This window comes from Mastacembelus armatus, chromosome 16, assembly GCF_900324485.2.
Source record: "Mastacembelus armatus chromosome 16, fMasArm1.2, whole genome shotgun sequence".
Taxonomy (NCBI): Eukaryota; Metazoa; Chordata; class Actinopteri; order Synbranchiformes; family Mastacembelidae; genus Mastacembelus; species Mastacembelus armatus.
The window spans coordinates 4,396,120-4,416,118 of record NC_046648.1 but is presented as its reverse complement, the minus strand read 5'-3'; the positions used below and the strand labels follow the sequence as shown (position 1 = coordinate 4,416,118).

The 19,999-nt window shown below is 38.1% G+C and overlaps 1 protein-coding gene across 3 annotated transcripts in view; it reads right to left on the bottom strand.

Annotated features, from left to right (window-relative positions):
- Positions 1-3,406: 3,406 nt before the first annotated feature.
- The window catches only part of LOC113122175 (growth factor receptor-bound protein 10-like), a 58,591-nt gene continuing 41,998 nt past the window's right edge, over positions 3,407-19,999 (bottom strand). For 2 of the 3 annotated variants that reach the window (XM_026293279.2, XM_026293280.2), the window contains exons 6-17: positions 16,054-16,210; positions 11,651-11,766; positions 11,062-11,136; positions 9,142-9,279; positions 8,790-8,900; positions 8,382-8,480; positions 8,150-8,227; positions 7,831-7,947; positions 7,380-7,446; positions 7,210-7,297; positions 6,976-7,069; positions 3,407-6,389 (exon numbers count right to left, since the gene is read on the bottom strand). In XM_026293279.2, the coding sequence (XP_026149064.1) occupies positions 6,243-6,389; positions 6,976-7,069; positions 7,210-7,297; positions 7,380-7,446; positions 7,831-7,947; positions 8,150-8,227; positions 8,382-8,480; positions 8,790-8,900; positions 9,142-9,279; positions 11,062-11,136; positions 11,651-11,766; positions 16,054-16,210 (1,287 nt within the window). In that variant the 3' untranslated portion in view covers positions 3,407-6,242. The remainder of the gene's footprint in view (positions 6,390-6,975; positions 7,070-7,209; positions 7,298-7,379; positions 7,447-7,830; positions 7,948-8,149; positions 8,228-8,381; positions 8,481-8,789; positions 8,901-9,141; positions 9,280-11,061; positions 11,137-11,650; positions 11,767-16,053; positions 16,211-19,999) is intronic. The other variant, XM_026293281.2, reaches the window with a different exon arrangement.

Sequence of the window (19,999 nt, the reverse complement as noted above, 5' to 3'; positions counted from 1 at the left end):
TCACAGGCAATGCAAGAAATACAGCTTTATAAGATTTCTGTACCTCTACACACACACACACACACACACACACACACACACACACACACACACACACACACACACACACACACACACACAGAAAAACTGGCCAAAAGAAGTAGTTTTTGTTAATCTCACGTTCCCAAATGGACAAATCAGGAAAAACAGCATCATAAAAATATTTCAAAAATAACTCATACATCCAGATGAAACAAAATGTAAAAAGATCTGATCTGCAATGTGACAAATACAAAAACAATAAGATGCTGACAATGTGACAATTAGGAAATGGCTCGATCAAAGAGAGCGAATAGTTTAGTAAATGATACACAACATACAAACATGTCTTACACTGGGTTTATCATTATTATTACTAGTAGCAGTATGAGTACGAGTAGAAATGTCAGCATTAATATTACTACTCTCCTATATCAAACACCTATGACTGAAACTATTTAGACCTAAATGTTACTGAAAAAATAAATAGAGGACATAAAATGAATATAAACGTTTCTAAATTGCACAGTTTACTGAAGAGATAAGCCTTTTGAAAAGAAATGAAGGTGATTTTACTCACAGATGCAGATATATATGTTCATGGTCCACAGGTCAGGGGCCGGGATCTTGTCAAGAAGGTAAGACAGCTTCTCTTGGGGAACAAATTTCAGTAAAATGCAATCGGTGGTATTAAACACACATTACATAAACTACAGCTCACCCAAGTTTTAAGTTTTAGTGTCATAGTGCCAACCAATAATGAAGTAAACTTAACAATGGTGTTATTTATTGCAGGGCTGGCATTGGATTCCTGTATATGTCTAAGTTATTCTCTACTTCCAAAGTCAAACATACTTTAAAATAAACAAAGCTTGCTTGTGTAACTGATTATGTCAAAGAACCTATGGCAGCAGTCTGTAAAATTACAATTTATTATTGCCGTCAACAAAATGTTAAGACACAGATGATGTAACACACAGATGATGTCAAAATAATCCATTCTTCATAGGACCAACGGAGAGTACATTAACCTAACGTCCTTTGCGTCAGCATTCATTTCACAGTTACTTTTTTTACTCCACATTCATTGTTACTACTTTGTTTTCTGTATGTTACAGTGACTCAGATATATATAGGTCAGCTTTAGCAGCACATGAACTTAGAGCATTGCACCATCTAGTGGCAAAACTAATAGTTCCTCTGAATATAAATTCTGTTTGGTCCAGGATAGGAAATTTTATTTTGAACCATATTGTTTTTGAGACCTGAATCTGGAATAACATAACTTTTGAGTAACAGTTGTGCCAAGCAATACACATAAAATACAAATTTATATACCAATGTAAAATCTGTATATGAAATTTACAGTACTGTACAATATGGTAGTGTCACATTTGTGAGTCAGCAGCTGTTTCAAAGGAGATTTCTGTAAATAAAGACCAAACCACCGCATTTTTTTATATCAATGTATTAATGTTTTATTCTAATTACAATAAACAGAATATATCAGTCCCTTATTTGTACAAAAATACCTGAAAAGGTTACAATTAAGATTTATAAGCCATTCAACTATTTACAGATTGAAGCAAAGCACATTATGAATACAGGAGCTTCCTCTTACAAAAAAGAGAAGTTACTGTTTCATCTTTTGCATTCCCTGAAAAACATAATAGTTTATATTCTTATATATAGATATATCTTTACTTTACTCATTTTTACAGCCATGATATCTTGCACTGTGACAATGTTATGAAAATGCACAAGAGCCAAGATGATAATCAACCAATCTGTCTTTGCAGTATTGGGGCCAATTCATTTTGAACTCCAAAGGTAAACTGAAAAGGCAACTGCATATACGAGCAATTAATTGAAAGTCACCTTTCACCAGAATCTTTTAGAGTGCTGTTCTCTGCTGTTAAATTATATTCAGAGTACTAATTAAAACAGCAAGGTTTTTGTGTTTTTACCAGCCCTCTCTGAAGGGTAAGCTTTGTCTAAATTTAAGAAGAGTCATACGAGGCACCGGTTACAGGATACCTGTCTATCAAAACTGACAGTCAGCCAGTCAGTTGCATATTAACACGTTAGAGTGTGTACTTGATCTTTTTCAGATGGCACAGAATAATAAAGACCAGTTTAGAGTATATTTTTCTTTTAATTCCATCTAGGACTGATGGCATGAAAAATGAGAGTGTTTTATGCCCAATCTAATGACTGAGGTTTAATAAGTAACATTGTTAGTGATGGGGCTTTAAATCAGCTCATGTACCAAGGCAAGTAGGCTTGCCTTGGTACATGCATGTTTAAGTAGTACTAGATGTACTTCATTTTTCAAATAATGGAGAAAAGGTAACAACACTCAGCTCAAGGAATCTAAAATATTCATCCATCATCATCCTGTACATAAAGATGAAGATAACTGATGGACCAGTAGTTTTTAACTTGCCCTAAGTCAACCCTGAGCAACCCTGTTACATTCAAGTGTAAAAATGTGGACATCTAGATTTATTTGTCTGTGTATCCACTAATTGAATTTATTTTACTAAGACTACATTTTTATTACCCATCCCATTTAACATCTGCTACCATTTACGTCAGTCAGGAAGAAAAATGTAACAATGGGAAATTGAGGATGAGTGCAGAAGGGTAGACTGAATGTCAGGAAATAGTAATTCTGTGATGCCTCAGTCCTACAAACAGATGAACTGATGTATTATCTCCAAAAAAAAAAAAAAAAAAAAAAAAAAAAAAACTACAAATCAGTGATCCCTACACAATAAACTCAAAATACACATTCATGCAAATGATAAAGTCTATCTACTAATATACGCTTCATTCTGCTGAAAGGAGGTCAATGCTGAAACTGGCCTGTAACTGAAATGTTGTTCTGGTATGATGTGAATTACATGGAATATACATTCCCAGTTTATTGCAGTGTTAAGTGTATAAATTCATTGAGTGGAAATTATGACAACGCCTTGTATGTGTGTGTTGGGGCTCTTAGCTGATATTTATTTCTACAATTGCATTTAATATAAGAATCTAGAGATCTTCACTGTAAAGATTTGACACTTGAATGTAAAGTTTTTTTTCTACATTTTTACAATTTCTTCTTTAAAACAAAGTATTTAAACAGTGAATTACGAGGACGTTCTTGACGTTCTAGGACGTTTCCTAACATATTTGTGGCTTTATTACTTTACATCACATCTATTTTTTTGCTAGTTTAGCCAGTGATGATGAAAAATCATCTTTAACATAAAAGGGTCAAAATTATTTTAAAAAATTGTTTAGATCAGGGAGACATTAAAACAATAATTATAAAGGTTAAAAAATTCCCAGGTGGTTAGTGCTGTGGGAAACTGTTTTGCTTTTTTTTGTTTGTTTGTTTTTTAAATTTCATTTCACATGTGATGTACTGAAATGACAATGTTACCACTATGGATGCCAGTGTGCTTTAAAAGATGAATTCATAATGAACGTTGATAACAACATAATTTTTGAATAATCAAACAAAACAACAAAAAAAAATCTATGTCATCAATCAATAATATTAATAATGATAATGTGTCACTGGTCAATCAATTCATGGTAATGACAAAAGAAAACAGTACAGAACAGCGCTGAGAAAAAGAAATAAAAATTTTCAAGTAATCAGTCATATCCAGATAAATAAATACATTTTGCTACAACAATACTTTAAAAAATGATTGAGTCATTGCATCTTAGATAAATAATGGTGACCATGCACAGAGTATCAATATGGTATGGCTATTCTGCATGTCAGATGTTCAGCATGCAGGTCAATAAAAGATAGCTGTTGATGTTGGTTAGGTATAAAGAACTAGCCTAAACAGAGCCAGGAATCAAAAAAAAAAAAAAACTGACTTGAAAACAAAATAAATTTGAGTGTTTAGAAATTTTAGATGCATAAATGTAAAACTGCAAAATAAAAAACTGTTGAAAAAGTGAAATTCATTTCAAAGTGGGTGACTGAACCCAGTTTATCAAGATTAACTTGTATAAAATAACAGACAAGACTGAGTTCAAGTGTCAAAATACACACAGCTATGAATTTAGAGCATTTACCTATTTCCCCCTAGAATTTGAGATAGCTGGGTTTGTTCTTTACCATGTAGTGACATTCTGCCAGACATGATCAATCAGTGCACAAAAAGTATCTCTGCCAAGCCAAAAAGAAATATGATGCAGGTCATGTAGAAACACTCTCTGGAAATCTCTCATTCCCTGCCGTGTACAAACCACAGCTAAAAACACAAAGGGAAATCCATTAAAATACTTTTTGTGGGTTTGATTGACCTTGGCTGGCATTAGGAAAACAATCGATTTTTACTGAAGTTTCTGAAATCAAGGACAAAAAGTAGGGAACTTTGTATGCCCTCTGTTGTCAGTCTGTCTCACCAACATATCATGTAGTAAGTGTGGTTAAAGAAAAATGTGATGAGACAAGGAGAGAGGAGGAAGAGAGAGGCAGATACCTTTTGTCTCAAAACTCTCTACTTACACATTGTTCATAAACTTGCAGCAGGACCTATTTTGAATATTCTCAATAGGTGGAATGCAGTAGGCAGCAGGGGTACATGTGATACTGTTTGTTCACACATACTTCCAGGTAGAAAAAGTCTGAATTGTATGGAATGTTGTATAAATAGGCTGACATCTATGTAGAACCAGGGCACACTAAACCATGTTCTTAGCCATATATAAGATGACATCTCACTGACTTGCAATACGTAGGAGACAATTGCTGAAATATAAATAAAAATAAGGTCAACTACCAGGACAGATATTCCCCAGAGGTTCCACTGTGCGTCCAGGATGAAGTAGTTTGGTTTGGCAAAGAGTATTACAAATGATGTTTTCTTTGATTTGCTGACAGTTACATCTCTTCAAGGAAATGCTAGTGGTTGTCCTTCCCTATGTTGATATGAGGAGAATCACACAAACAAAAAAAAAAAAAACAAAAAAACATACTCTGTTGTCCCTCTTTATCTCATGCAACAGGTAGCATTTATGATTGCACTTGCCAATTTACCTCAAATAGTTACCTGGGTTCAATTTTCAACATTACAGTCACCAAAGTTGTCTACCTGGTTAGAGTCGCTCTATATTTATTATTTTACCCTGATGGACACCATGGTTTGAGTCATGTGTATTTACTTTTTGTAGAAGTTGCCTTGGAGATACTTAAGGGAATGTGTATGTGAAATGGTCAAATAAGCGGAGAATTACCTAATTGTAGCTTATGTAAATAATGAAGAATAGCAAATGTCAAGAATGCAAAAGTGGATTTTTAAAAAAACTCATATAAGAGAATATTGATAACAATAGGTAAATGTAACGAATGTATCAATAAGAAAAGAAACCCTGTGTGGTCAGAAATGAGCAAACAAATATCTGTCAGAGTGGACAATCTATTTTTTATTGTCCACTGTTAAGAAAATACTTTGTTTCAATTGTTCCAGATTTCTCCTCAGCCTTTTTTTCCAGGGTAGTCTCATATGACAAAGTTCTAAAGTCTCCAAACCTCAAAAGGATTCAAAAATAAGACCCGTTTTTGTACCTCCAGGTCTCATCCGAGTTTGGATGTCCTTGTATGCCTATGACACTAGAAGGCGGTGGCAGCTCACAGTTATAGTAATACAACAAAAGAGAGGTCATGCACTGTTGAAGGCCACTCCCAGTTCACCGAGTGCAAATATATGAGACAATCAACTTTCCATGTACAGTTTGGTGATGAAAAGTTTGAAATTCGAGCAAAGAAAGCAGAGTGGTCTATACAAAAGGCTGAAATGTCCTGCTGATTGTCCAGTTGAAGAGAAATACAGTCTGCACTTGAGCTGTGATTAAGCCTTGAGCGTCTCTGCATCCAAGCTTATTGATGACTATGGGTAGATTGTGGAAGATTTTGCAATAGCATTGACACATATGGCAGTGTTCATTTCCTTTATCTTCTCACTTCTTGGCTGAGGAACCACATGAGCAAATTGTGCATCGGACTCCTCGAACATCCATGCAAACTAAAAAAAATTTCAACAGGTCAGCAGTCTCTGGCAGACTCACAATATAAAACGATGCCAATCAAACATCAGTCAATTCAACAGCTTCTTGTAAAGATAAAAACAAAGGAATCGCCTGACAGAAAGATCCTTTATGTTTTGTTTGTTTTAGGCAGAGTCAGGGGGTCAGGTGATCCAAAGATGTCATAAGGCCACAACAGTGCATGGGTGTTTGAGTTTACAAGGCAGCACTCCTCTGTTGAGCTGGTAGAACTCCACCAGCTGAATCAGGTCGGTGAATTTGGTGGCGCCGTCATCAAGGCTGAAGAAGACCTGGCCGTCCTCTTCACACTGGCAGGAAAGTGTCCAGGCAAGAATGAGCAGGGATGCCACATTGCAACAGAAAGGAAAGGACAAGGTGAAAAAAGGAACATGACACTGTCTTGTGAAGGACCACAACAATTATTTTACCTGCTTGGGCAAATATATGTCAACAACAATTAATACAGCCTATATATTTTATCAATTGCTGATCATTTTACAATTTTTAATCAATCAATTACAAGTATTTTTTATAGAGGCACTTTTTCAAGCAACTGTCCTATTCAAGCCCAAATTCACATCAATGGTCATCTGGGACCAACACAGAAAACAGCAACACTTGTCGGTCAGCAATAACGTAAAGTTAACGGGCTAACACAACATCTACATCAAACTTCTTCCATATACATCATGTATCATTTTCATCCACACAAAAATTAAGGCTGAAGTTGCTTTCTATTTCTTCCCATCTCTTTAGGCATGTAATGTTTACTTGCAACTTGCTCTTGTGATATGTATATTTAGCATTCAATGTCATCTGTTTAGAAAAAAACAACAACAACAAAAACATCTCTAAAGAATTTAAGAAAGTTATTAAACACCATAAAACGCATACCGGTAGTATCTGGAAATGTTTGATTTTCTGGTGATGGCACAATGTGAGCACAAATGCCTTTGGGTTACTTTGACTGACCCTTAGCAGAAACAGCCTGTGCAACAACAGAAATGAGGATACTGTGAGGACAAAATTCAGTTGTCAAATGTAAAAACTATAACTGTTTAATTTGTGTCTCCTTAATGTTCAGTGAATAGGAAAACTGCTTGTATAAAACTGTTCCAACTCCCTTACCCATCTACTTGTCCCTGCTGGTGGATAATGCGATGGGACTCTTCTCTGGTTATTCTGCCATGGAACCACAGCTGAGCTATGTGGATGACTGCAGAGAAAATTTTAAAAATAAATCCTAAAAAACAGTCAGATTATTTAAACTGAAAACTACTTTGTGTCCTTGCACTCACCTGAGCTTAGTGAGGAGTGGTGTAGTGGACTGTGGGAGCCTAGTATGTTCATTCGATGACTCCTCTTCTGAGAGAGATGACACAGACACAAAACAACAGGGATTAGATAGATAGATGGACAAATGAATGGATGATAGATAGATAAATAGATAGCTAGATGAAAGATGGATAGATGGATGATAGATGGATGGATGGGAAAGATAGATGATGGATGGATGGATTTTGTGAAGAAAAGTAAATAAGGGATTTGATACTTGATTAGACTTATTTATTGTAGACTGACATTTAAGATGGTTCAAATGCATGAGAAAAAAAAAACCTGACATTTTTCATATGTTGAGAGCTGCCCCCCACACACATATCAGCTTTTAGAATAGACAAATGTCATTAGCTTAAAATAGCTAAAATGTTGCCTAATAGAGATGCCACTAAAACCGAGGTTGTGCCTCACCCTCCACGCATGTCCCTCCTCCATGGCAGCGCTCTGAGCCTCCACAGGGTTGTCAATCACCCTGCCTATTCTCCCTGAGAAATCCATTGCCACAAGGGAGTTCTCCGATACACTCCGCTAGGGGGAGACAGATATACTTAAAAATGTAGTAACGACAGTAGTAGCACAAATGCCAGTGTGCAGCTGTGTACAAATCTGTTAAATGTCCCTAGTGCACACATTACAGCAGCACAGACTTTTTTTTTTTTTAAATTAAAGATGATCCAAATCGTTGTTTCAGTGGTGCTTTAACTGAATTTTGGTAGAGATGTAAACTTACCACAGGCGCTGAGAAGTGTGAAAGTAAAGTTTTCCTTTGTTGAGGAATCTTATAATTCTGGTACAATACAATCCCATACTGTCAAGAAAACAGAACACACTAGTAAACCAACACTGTCAAAACTCTTATTATTTGTATTGTAAACAATCAAAAGTACAATGCCCACCATACAGGGCCTGTAGCTGTATTATAACAATGCTATAGTTCATCTGAGAGGCTGTCATGGAGTTACCTTAAAAAGTCGAAAGGCAGTCATCCAGCAGGTCCTGCCCTGTTCATCCTCAGCACACAGCATCCGCAACTCCTTTAACTCCCCTCGACCTTTACTGGGCTTCATACAAATACTTTTCAGACTCAGTACCAATTCTATGCTATGGCACCACTACTAATATTACATTATCATTATCACTGATAGAGTTAACTGAGCTGATAAGGGCATATCTGTGTGTCTGCTCATCTGCACAAATTATACCATATAAAAAACAAAAAGAAATTAAAATATATGGTAAAACACAAAGATATATACAGTATATAAATGTATAAATTATATGCATGCCAAAAACCTTTAGATGCACAAGTTGTCAGTCATTGCTCAGCTAATAATATTTAATTAGAAATAACCTCTTTCTCTATAACTCACCTTGATACAGAACCCATAATCTGTGGGTGCACCATGCTGCTTTTTGCCTGTGATGACAGTGAAGATGTTGCTGTCTTCTAGGTCTGCTAGCAGCTGTAGATGTCTTGGCTCCTGGACATAGAAATAATAAATAAGTCAGAGCATCACAGAGAGAGACAGCCTGGAGGTGTACTGAGGTGTACTGAGGTATACTGAGGTATACTGAGGTATACTGATGTCTGCAGAGAGACCACCAACACAAGTGGATTCTTTGAGTGTGATAACATTTAATCTTCGTAACTGACTTGGAATTAATTACAAAGTAAAAATAACAACAAACTCACTGTAAGATGAAATGCTGAGTTGCTGTTACCTTTGAGGTTCCTTTTGTAGAACAGTAGATTCCTGAGCGCCGCAGGAACATGTAAACCTTCTTCCACGACTTTCTACCAAAATCTTTCACATACAGATACCCTTGAATCTCAGGACAACTACTGGTCGCCAGGAAGTTCTGAAAAAGTTAGCAAGAAAGCCATGAAGCCATTGACCTGCATGCAGAGGACTGGTTTTATTCACTCTAATGGTCTCAATCAGTGACTCAAGTGTTTCAAGAGAGCAACACTTTATCCCATCTGAAGCCTATAAGCGCTCTGTCACAGCTAGATACTGAAAGCAATCATAGACAGGGTGCAATTGCTTTTTGTCAAAGAACAGAGTGTCAGCTGTGATTCTTGCATTGTTGCAAGACTGACAGCCGATGGCTGAGATGGGTGGCAGCTTGAATTCTAAAAACAACATGGTAGCAACCACGACAAAGCCAGACATTGTTCTACTGTCTGAAAAATCACAGGGTGTAGAGTACAGAAGACACTGTCGTGTATACAGTCAGTGGCCATCACTGACTATGACCTCAATGCTAAAAGACATAATTTTATTACCACCACAATGGCAATGTCATCAGAATGTGAACATTTGCACCAAGACTCCTGTACCAGCAAGTGAACACTGAGAACTTTTTAAGAAATCTTTATATGCTACTTTTAAGTTGAAAAAACCCTAAAAAACTATATTATCACTAAAGTTTCATGTTATACTATGGGTCTAGCAAAACAAATACAGTAAATCAACACACAGGACGTTCCTACAAGGAACCGCTAAAAGCGCAATTGTTTTGTGGCTGGCTGAGTACTACAGATTTGCGGTTTTCATGTTTCACAAAAGTCTCACACCATTAAGTGGCAGGTTAAGTTATTAGAGCCGAATTGGAATCTGTGGCTTGCGGCTAAAAGGTAAAGTGTTCCAGAGGACTCTTCGATATTTAAAGCATATGTTTCCCAGTGCTTTGGAAACATCCTACACTGGGCCTCATGCATGAGCAACTTCCAACATTTGTGGAGTGCACGTTTACACTCAATATTCATTCAAAAACCTTTATTTTTGAGGCACTGCAGCTCACCACCTTTGCACTGACATATAGTTCTCACATGATGGCAAATATTGCAAACACCTGTTTGAGCTCAAGTTGGAAAATGTCTTGCTGTGGACAGCTCTCTAATTGAGTGTAAAGATCTTGTGTTTAGAACAAGTCAAACACTGGGGATTCCTGACTCAAGACTGGCTCACCCCACCCCCATTCGCTCACTGACTCCTTTATAGAGCTTAATGGAGCATAACGTCTATAGAATCAGCATGAGAGTTAAAAGCTTTCTATGAGTGGCAAGGGTGAAGGGATGGATTCCACTTGTGGTTTTGTCTCTGACAGCTCCATTACATGATACAGGAGAGAGCCATACTGCATGTAAACCCTCCATCCATTAGGAACAAAGCTCTTCCAAGTCCCCAGAATCTTTTTGTCAGCTATCCTCCCAGTCTTCTTTCCTTCTTTATACATTTTGAGAAATCACTATATGGCCCATGAGTGGTCTGTGAGATAACTAACATGACGTGAGTGAATTTGCACCGAGCAAACATACGGTTGGTTCTATTTCTGACTGCCTAATTCCATCGATAACATATGTCGGGCCTGCGGTGCATGTCCTGAGACGGTCATGTGTCAACAGGGGAATGACAGTAGTTATTACTGCAGGCTCTGACGAGACACACTGTCTAAGGGTAAGACTGAGGTATGTCAGCTTGAGTGTACAGTATGTACTGCACAGTATGCAGGTGCTGACTTTCATTTAAACTAAGCTAGGTGCGTGACAGGATGAAGAGAGCGAATTAGAGACAAACTGCACAAAACAGAGAAACGTGTGTTTGTGTGTGTGTGTGTACACACACACACTCCATGTACCTTAAGGAGCTGAGATGGTGGAATCGTGTGATTGGTTTCCTGGCACCATGCAACCATGTGCTCCGGGAAAAACGTCTGGTGGAAGAAAAAGGTGGAGAGAGGTGCAGGCAGACACGCAAAGGCAGAGACAGAGAATATCAGCCACCGTGACAATAATTATAGGGTAGGGATTTGTGACAGACAAAGAAACGTCTAGCAAATCTCAAATTTGTACAGTTAGCTGTCATAACATTATGCAAAACAAATAGAGACAGCTTTTAAAGGAACACGCCATTTTATTTCATTTCTGAAATAAATTTACTCTTTAGAGTAAATAAATACCAATAAACTCTTCACTATTTTCTATTAACTGAGTGCTCTAAATACTGCAGTGTGCTGTAATAAAGCTATCAATTTATTTATCATAGTTTGTAACAGTTCATTTAAAATACAAAAGAGCTATAATAATAATAATAATAATAATAATAATAATAAGTAAAAACAACATCCCCAGGAGAATTTTTTTATAGGCTAAAGGTGTAATATATTTCAACAGTGGTTCTCAGCAGTGACATGGTATGTTAAGAAATGTCCACAAAAAAGTAATTACCAGGGGGCTTCTGAAGAATTCATATTTGGCATAGTTCTTCCTGAACAGGAATCTACTGTCGCTGGTCATAGAGGCCTGGACCTGAACCACCAGCTCATGGTCTTCTAGACAGCGCTCTGAGGTGAGACAGACAGACACCGACAGGAGCAGTGACAAAGATTAGTATTTAAACTCTTTCATCCTTTCCATACAATTACAGACAAGCTGATTTTAATATAGTCAGAGGTTCAACAGAAGTGTATAATGACTTGTATAAATATCATCATTTGGGGTAAACATCTGTTACCAGTGTGTCTTGTAAATCTGAAACAGAAAGTAAACGTGAAAATGTGAAACGACATAAATGTGAAAATGACACAAAGAATTCACACGCACTCAATTTGTTATACATTACATTACAGCATCTTGGTGAGATAAGATTATCTCATGTACTTCCAATCCAAATTGAGACCTTGAGATAATTAAGCTTTATATGTGTACTAAGCTCTGTTTTCATTTTGACCAACCTTAACCTTTCTATGGAATTTTAAAAAAATTTTTTTTTAAATCCAGATTATGTCTGATAAGTACAAATTCTCCTTTGCAATGACATCTTGCTCACATTCACAGTTAAATCATTTTTAAGCAGCACTGAATAAAACACAAGAACAGCGGTGAATGGGATGAAAATACTCTAAAATTATCCTGGTTTTCTTTTGACCTGTTCAGTGGCCTACAAGGAATTTTCAAATTGCAGGCTGGTTTCAATGGTTTGTGCTCATCAAATGAGCTGTGACTGGTGATTTGACCAAGGCCTTTCTTTCAACATGAATAGAACTGAATGTGATTTAACTAAAAGTGTGTCCTTGTGTGAATGTGGTCAGAGATCCTGGGGATTTATATTCTCTTGTCTGTGATACTCAGCTTCACATGCTTTAACTGTCATGTTTTTAATCAAAGACATTTTCCCTTTCCCCCGCAGATTTGATTAAAATTTTGCAGATTCACTAACTTTTGCAATACCATTGTTTGGTCTCATACCTAGTTTCAATGTGAAACAGAGAACTTTAGAGAAATTCATCTGCAGAGCACAATCCCACATCCTTATCTCAATTCATGTGTCTCACCGCTCTCCCTCTTTATCACCTCTCTTAACACTGTCACGACTCTTCAGTTTTTTTCCTGTTTCATCCTGTCGCCTATCTGTTGAGTCACTCATGTTCGTGACAGTGACTCATTCTGGCAACACTACCTCCCAGTCCCAGAGCTGTTAACCTTTTCAGGCTCAAGAGTAGAGGGGTCATTGTTGCTTATCTCAAAGGACTTTTTCATCCTACTCAGCAGCATGCCAAGAGTAGGCAGCAATGTACGGGAATAGGCCTCTGCATTCAAAAACTCTACTGTTCCAGTCTCTGTGAAACTACTATTCTCGTCTGCCACCCAGCCACATGTGCACACAATAAGCATCACAGCACATACATGTGCAATGCAGCTGTAGGGAGAAGTAGGAATCTTACATACTGCATCATCGTCACAAAAAAGTCTGTCTTCTAATGAGTAAACAGTTGTAAAAACTGTATTTTTACATACAGACAATATTCATTAAATATATAATTTGACAATGAACATATATTTAAATTATATTTTGTCAACAAGATCAGAAATATACATCTGCTTCAATACATTTCAAATGTCTAGCTAGATCTGTGGGTGATTCAACAATAGAATAGGACCAATTAGCAGAGCTCCATAGAAGCTAAATTACTGGTTGAAAGATGAGATTCAAATAAAAATATCAGATGTCATATAAAATAAATATGATACCCAGATTCAACCCCAAATATTTCCCAGCTTTAGAAGGTTCATATGATAGTTTATGTGTACAGAAAGAAAAGTGAACACATATAGAAACATACACACACACACACAAACACTGAAGTGGCAAAGGCATAACCCTTCAATTTAACAATCAACACGCTGCTGCTTCATCACTTCTCATTTACTGAAACTCAACTCAAACAAAAAAAAAAAAAATAAGAAAAGTGGTTATTCTAGATCTGAAAAGAATATGGTTGCAGTACATGTATGCCAGAATAGAATAAAGGCTATAATAGAACAGAGTTACTCTGGGCCAAAAATTATGTCATTCACAGCAAGTCAGCCTAACTGTATTTGGCAGCAACGTGTTGGCAGCACTGATGACAAATGTAATCAGATCATGATGGATGGTGAAATATAAGGTTAGCGCTTTGGGACCTGTACTTTGACTAATGCAATGTGTTTTCTAAAAGTTTTCTAACATGACAGCATTACAACCTGTGTGTAGATCTAACCATAAATTCTTGAAAAAAATAAAACAAAGAAATACACTGACAAAGTTGTCAGTGAAAACAATAGAAATGAAGTGTTTTTACATATGTTTTTCCCTGGGTCTGCCTACATTTCACGACCAGGAGAACTGCTCTATATTAAACTACACCCCCTTCTCTCCCACACCTGTTAAACTGTACAGACATGAGCACAGAGCACAGACTCAACTTGTCTACTGTAAGTGCTTTATAATAGCCCTCTCCTCAGGGGGAGGTTGGGTTTTCTAACGTTTAGCTGGCCACAGCTTTCTGTCAGGGTGCCATGTCTAACATAAAATCACTTCAACTAAAACATGAAGCTCCCTTCCTTCTTAATGCAGCAACAAGTTAAAATACATTGATTAGTCCTTGCATCTTTTTCGACTTTTTAAAATTCCCCTTTAAAGTTGTAATTTGGTGCTTAATAATATTAAAACAGTGACTGTCATGGTCTTTTAGCTAATGGGAACAAACATACTACGTGCTGTGAGCGACACTGCTCACAGTGCACCTTCCCTCCACTTCCTCAAAATACCTTAAGCAGCATACTCCTACATTTATGAAGAATCTACTGTATAATATGCTACTTCTGCTAATGATCAACCAACTAAAATGCAACATTTCAACCTGTTATATCAAACATAACATTCTAAATATCATGCTATTCCTCACTGTTGAGGGCACACAGACATCATTGTGGGCATTTTACACTACATTAGTCCAGAGATCCCTGCATCTGACAGAGAGACAGTGGTGTCACAGTTAATGCCACTCCTGAACTAAAGAACCTCTAACATGGAAAATATCTTTTAATATCTTCATCAATCATCTCTATCATCTCTCCTCCATGTCTTTTATACTACTGGATCAATAATAGTACACCGACTGATACTGAAAAGAGAACAAGTTGGTAGGTAGGTTTTCTTACAGCATTCATCAGTTATGTCAGTTATACTGCTATATCCTCTATTTCATAACCTTTACTTATCATCTTTTCCTCCTTTAGCTTCTCACACACTGGCTTCCCTTTCAGTAACAACTGCAGATAAAAAAATTACATCACAATATAAGTTTCAGCATAACAATTTTTTTTATAACAAGAACTTAAAACAGGTCTCAATAGGACCTGAATCCAGGCAGTCTTGTGACCTTACATGAGCTTGGCAGACTTAAAAATAACAGTGAAGGATTCAAGATGTAGGATTCAAGATGTAGGCCTTTAAGATGTACGCTTCAGGCTCTAAAATTTATCAATTGCTGTTTGTTTAATTTATGAGATGGGGCCAAAAAGCATTTCTTCTCATTCCCCAAGCAGTGCTAGAGTATTGGTAAGCTTTAATCAACCCCACAGGGGAAAGACTGTCTCCACTTACAGTAAATGTGCTGTTTCCTCACATAGAATAACTTTTCATTGATTCACACAATTAGCATTAGCTTCTCCAGTGACAAAGTTTAAGACTATTCATCAGATCACACTCTAATTCTAACATCTAGCAGCAATTGTTCTATCTCAAATATATCTACTGTACATTTAGGTCAGTTAACAGACAAATGCTTTTATTTTTTCTCAGACATCAATTGTGGCCCTGTCACTACCTCATGTGTGATGCATTGTCTAATTTTATCACTTTGTGTGGGCACACAGGGTAATCAATACATTAAACCCACATTTGTATTAGTGACAGGCAACTCAATTTATGTGTTCATTGTCATGGTATTTCTTCTGCATAGTACAGCTCTGCTACATCAATTCTTCACACATTGTGGCTCAGTTTGTAGATATGCTTAGTAGAGTAGTATGCACATGCATTCATACTTGAGCATGTGCCTGCGTGAGAATATGTGACTGAATATCTCTGTATGCCCACGTATGTGGGCCCACATACCCCTGGACACATGTGAATGCATATATGTGTACTGTATGTCAGTGGGCAAAGAGAGAATTGCATATTTCCTGCTTATATTGCATGTTCAGCCCACCCAAAGTCTATGAGCTTCTGTGTGAGCAAGTGTGTGTGTCTATTACTGTCGTGTGTGTATGTGAATGTTTTACGCTTGCAGTGCTCTGCCCCTTACCTAGCCCTAGCAGCGGGTGGTGTTCAACAAGTGCCCAACTGTTGTCGTCCACACAATGGCTTTTATAAACCAAGAGCTGGCACAGGTCCCTGGCTGTCATGTCGGCTGGGATCTCCACCACTTTACCAATACCATCTTCACTGAAGATTTTCACAATCTGTGAGGGGAAAACAGATTAGGGTTCAGTTATGATCATCATGATCAAGGTTGTTTGGTAAACTAAAGAACCAAGTGTTTTAATCAACTCTTAGGTGTGTGCCTTCTTCTTTTCCGTTCAGATGCTCCCTTCAGGGGTCGCCACAGCGAATCATCTGCCTCCATTTAACCCTATCCTCTGTATCCTCCTCACCCACACCAACTATCCTCATGTCCTCCTCCACTACATCCAAGAACCTCCTCTTTGGTCTTCCTCTAGGCCTCCTTCCTGGCAGCTCTAACCTCAGCATCCTTTTACCAATGTATTCACTGTCCCTCCTCTGAACATGTCCAAACCATCTCAATCTGACTTCCCTGGCTGTTTCTCCGAACCATCTAACATGAGCTGTCCCTCTGATGTCCTCATTCCTGATCCTATCCATCCTCGTCACTCCCAGAGAGAACCTCAACATCTTCAGCTCTGCTACCTCCAGCTCTGCCTCCTGTCTTTGTCTCAGTGCCACTGTCTCTAAACCAGACAACATTGCTGGTCTCACCACTGTCTTGTCCACCTTTCCTTTCATTCTTGCTTATACTCTTTTGTCACACATCACACCTGACACTTTCCTCCACCCTTTCCAACCTGCTTGCACACGTCTCTTCAAACTCTTAGGTGTGTATCCTCCATATAGAAAAATGAAGAAAAATATAAATGCAGCCATACACTTGCAAAGGATACATTCAAAATGAGAGAGAGGTTCTGAATATAGATCTTTATGAGTACACCACAGGGGATACGAATTTGTGATAAAATCATTTAACACAAACCATTTTTGAAAATCCCTAAGCTTAATAGGTGGGTGAAGCCAGCAATTTTCTTCAAACACTAACATAGTATTTATGATATAGCGCCCCATACACTATAGCATACACAGGGCTATAATTATAGCACACAATAGAAAAGAACAGACATTCAGGACTATGTAGCAATTGTGGTGTTAGAAATCACAGACAAGCATTTATTATAGCGACATGTTGGTGTAATATAGTAGCAAATACACTATAGTGTATAACAAGCATCTGTTCTTGTCAACACAGTGTAATTTAAGTAAAAAGAGATACAACATGATCCTCAAATATGCTTCAAGCTCAACTTCATGAAGAGAGGTTCTTTTTCCCATAACTTAGTATGTTGAATATATATACACACACACACACACATATTTTCAACGCAAATAGTCCTGAATTTACTTCCAGTAGGGATATACCGTATTTTCCAGACTATAAGTCACATCTGACTATTAGTTGCTTTTAGCAAAAAAGGCCTCATTGAACAGAAAAAAAACATATATAAGTCACTTCAGCGTATAAGTTGCATTTCTAATTAGCCTAATTATAGTCTAAATTAGCCTATGAAGAACGTAGGCTAGGCATAACAAGAAGCAGAAGTGCATTATGAAATGCAGACATACATTAAACTCAGTGTCAGGGGGAAGGTATAGCAGCGTGTCCTCCGCCTCCTCTCTTGGGTTGCCTCAATGCTGACACTCACTCTAAACTTTATTTTGGCTGCATAATTTATTACCTTCAGCTTGAAATCTGCAGTATAGCTCTTTCTTTTGGATGGCATTTTCACCTGTTACTCTAGGAGTTATAGTTTAGTATGAACATTAGCATTTTTACTTTTTCAGCAGTACAATATTATCTTCAATTGAGTCAAAAGAGTGTCATCTAACACCAATGACTATTCGACCGCATAACAGTAAATTAACACATATAAGTCACTTTGCTATATAAGCCACAGGACAAGCCAGGAAACTAAAAAAAAGCACAACTTATAGTCCAGAAAATACGGTAGTCACATTTATGAAACACAGCTCACAGCGAAAACTAGAGCAGCCTAAATGACCTGCAGAGGAATCCAACCTTGTTAACCTACACAGGAATCCTGCCTACTAAGCCTACACATGTAATGGATACATACACTCTCCACATAATATATCATGACAAAGAAATTTTGTTCTCTTTGCGTGAAAAGACAGGTTGCACCACTGTTTACACAAACCAGGCTGGAAGCACTCAATCTCTCTCAAAATGCTCAAGACAAAAAGCAAGGAAGCCTCAATCATTCAAAGCTGCTGTATTTAACTCTTCTTTTTTAAATTCCTCTGCTCACATCTTGAAAGAGACAAACTGTCTTCAGCCTGAAACATATTTACACAGTTCAATTCTCATCCCTTGTTAGGCATAGTAGTATTTTAAAGAGAAACTGTCTTAAAATGTAGAAAGACAAGGAGACAGAGACAAACAAGACAAGAGACAGAAAAAGAGCAGTCTTACCTCTATGGCCCGCAGTAGGCAGCAGTCCGGAGAACAGGAAGGCATTTTAGGAGTAAGTCTGGTGTAAGTCTGGCTCCCCACACACACATACATACATACACACATAGACACACCACACACACACAGCTACTAAGACAGAAAACCTCACTGCTCGTTTGTCTTTTCTCCTTCAAGAAGAGAGAAATTTCAGTGGCAGCAGTGGCTGTGCTACCTGTCACATAGACTAGCCCTTCAGTGTATCTAGGTTACCAGCTCAGTCTAAAAAAATAAAACACTCTAGGTGACCTAAAGCCAGTGTCTGCACAGCCCACAGGACAGAGACACAGAGGCAATCACGTATCGGATGGCAGCAGGTAGAGTACAGTGCTTCCAGTGCCGGTTGAGTCTGACAACTATCTTTCCTCGTCTCTGTCTCTCCCTCTCCTTCCCTCTCCCTCCCTCCCTCTCTCACAAAGGGTTACAGCCTCAGCCATGGGCTCCGAGGCACAGTGAATCAAACCACACGCTCACCAGCCAATCATAAAGCTGCAGCAGGCTGATGTAATCATTCCCACACAGACCCAGGCGAGCGCACGCACGCACGCACGCACACACACGCGCGCACACACACACACACACACACACACACACACACACTTCAGTAGACACAGACGCACAGTCATGCACAAACACAGCCAACTTTTTCAGACCTCTAGTGAGCACTCTGCTGCAGTTTCTGTTCAGAGCTCAAAGAGAGAGGGTTCATTTGAGAAGGGTGTGGGGCAGAGAGGAGGAGGAGGAGAAGTAGGTAGAGGGACAAAGGGTAAAGGAAGGAGTAACAAAAAAAAAAAAAAAAAGTTTGTCACGTCTCTTGCCTCTAAAATGTTCAGCCATCTTCAAGTGAGGGTGCCTTGGCTTGTATGTTTATCTCTACTTCTTTGTATGTCTTTTCCTTTCTCTCCCTTCCCTCCTTTCCTCTAGCACTGTGGCTTAACTTTGCCTCTCCCAGAACCAACAAGACTCATTACAGAGCAAATGAAATGATACAAACCTGGAGCAGCGCTTGAACACTCTGACCTTCTCCTCCTCCCCTGGTGGCTATAGCTTCATGCCAACATTCTTTCTCTCCAAAGAACAAAAAAACCTGGAGAGTTTTGCACACACACTCAAAGTTCACCCCCCAAACACACAAATTTTTAACTTCGATATTTAATATGGCATCAGACAGACAAAAGCCTTGACACGCCCAGTCTGGGATAGGCGAGAACAGCTTTATATTTGCATTTGAAGCAACTTTTTCCTAACATTCTTCAGGGGAAGGGAGGAAAGTGTGTGTGTGTGTGTATGTGTATTTGTATGCATATGGGGGAGGAGTAATCCAGGAACAACCACAGTTCTACTGAAGGAAAGAGGAAACAGTGGTAAAGTGGTGACAGTGAGAGAGATACAACTTAATTTACTATAGCGGGAAACTTTGGGTAGGGATGGTGAG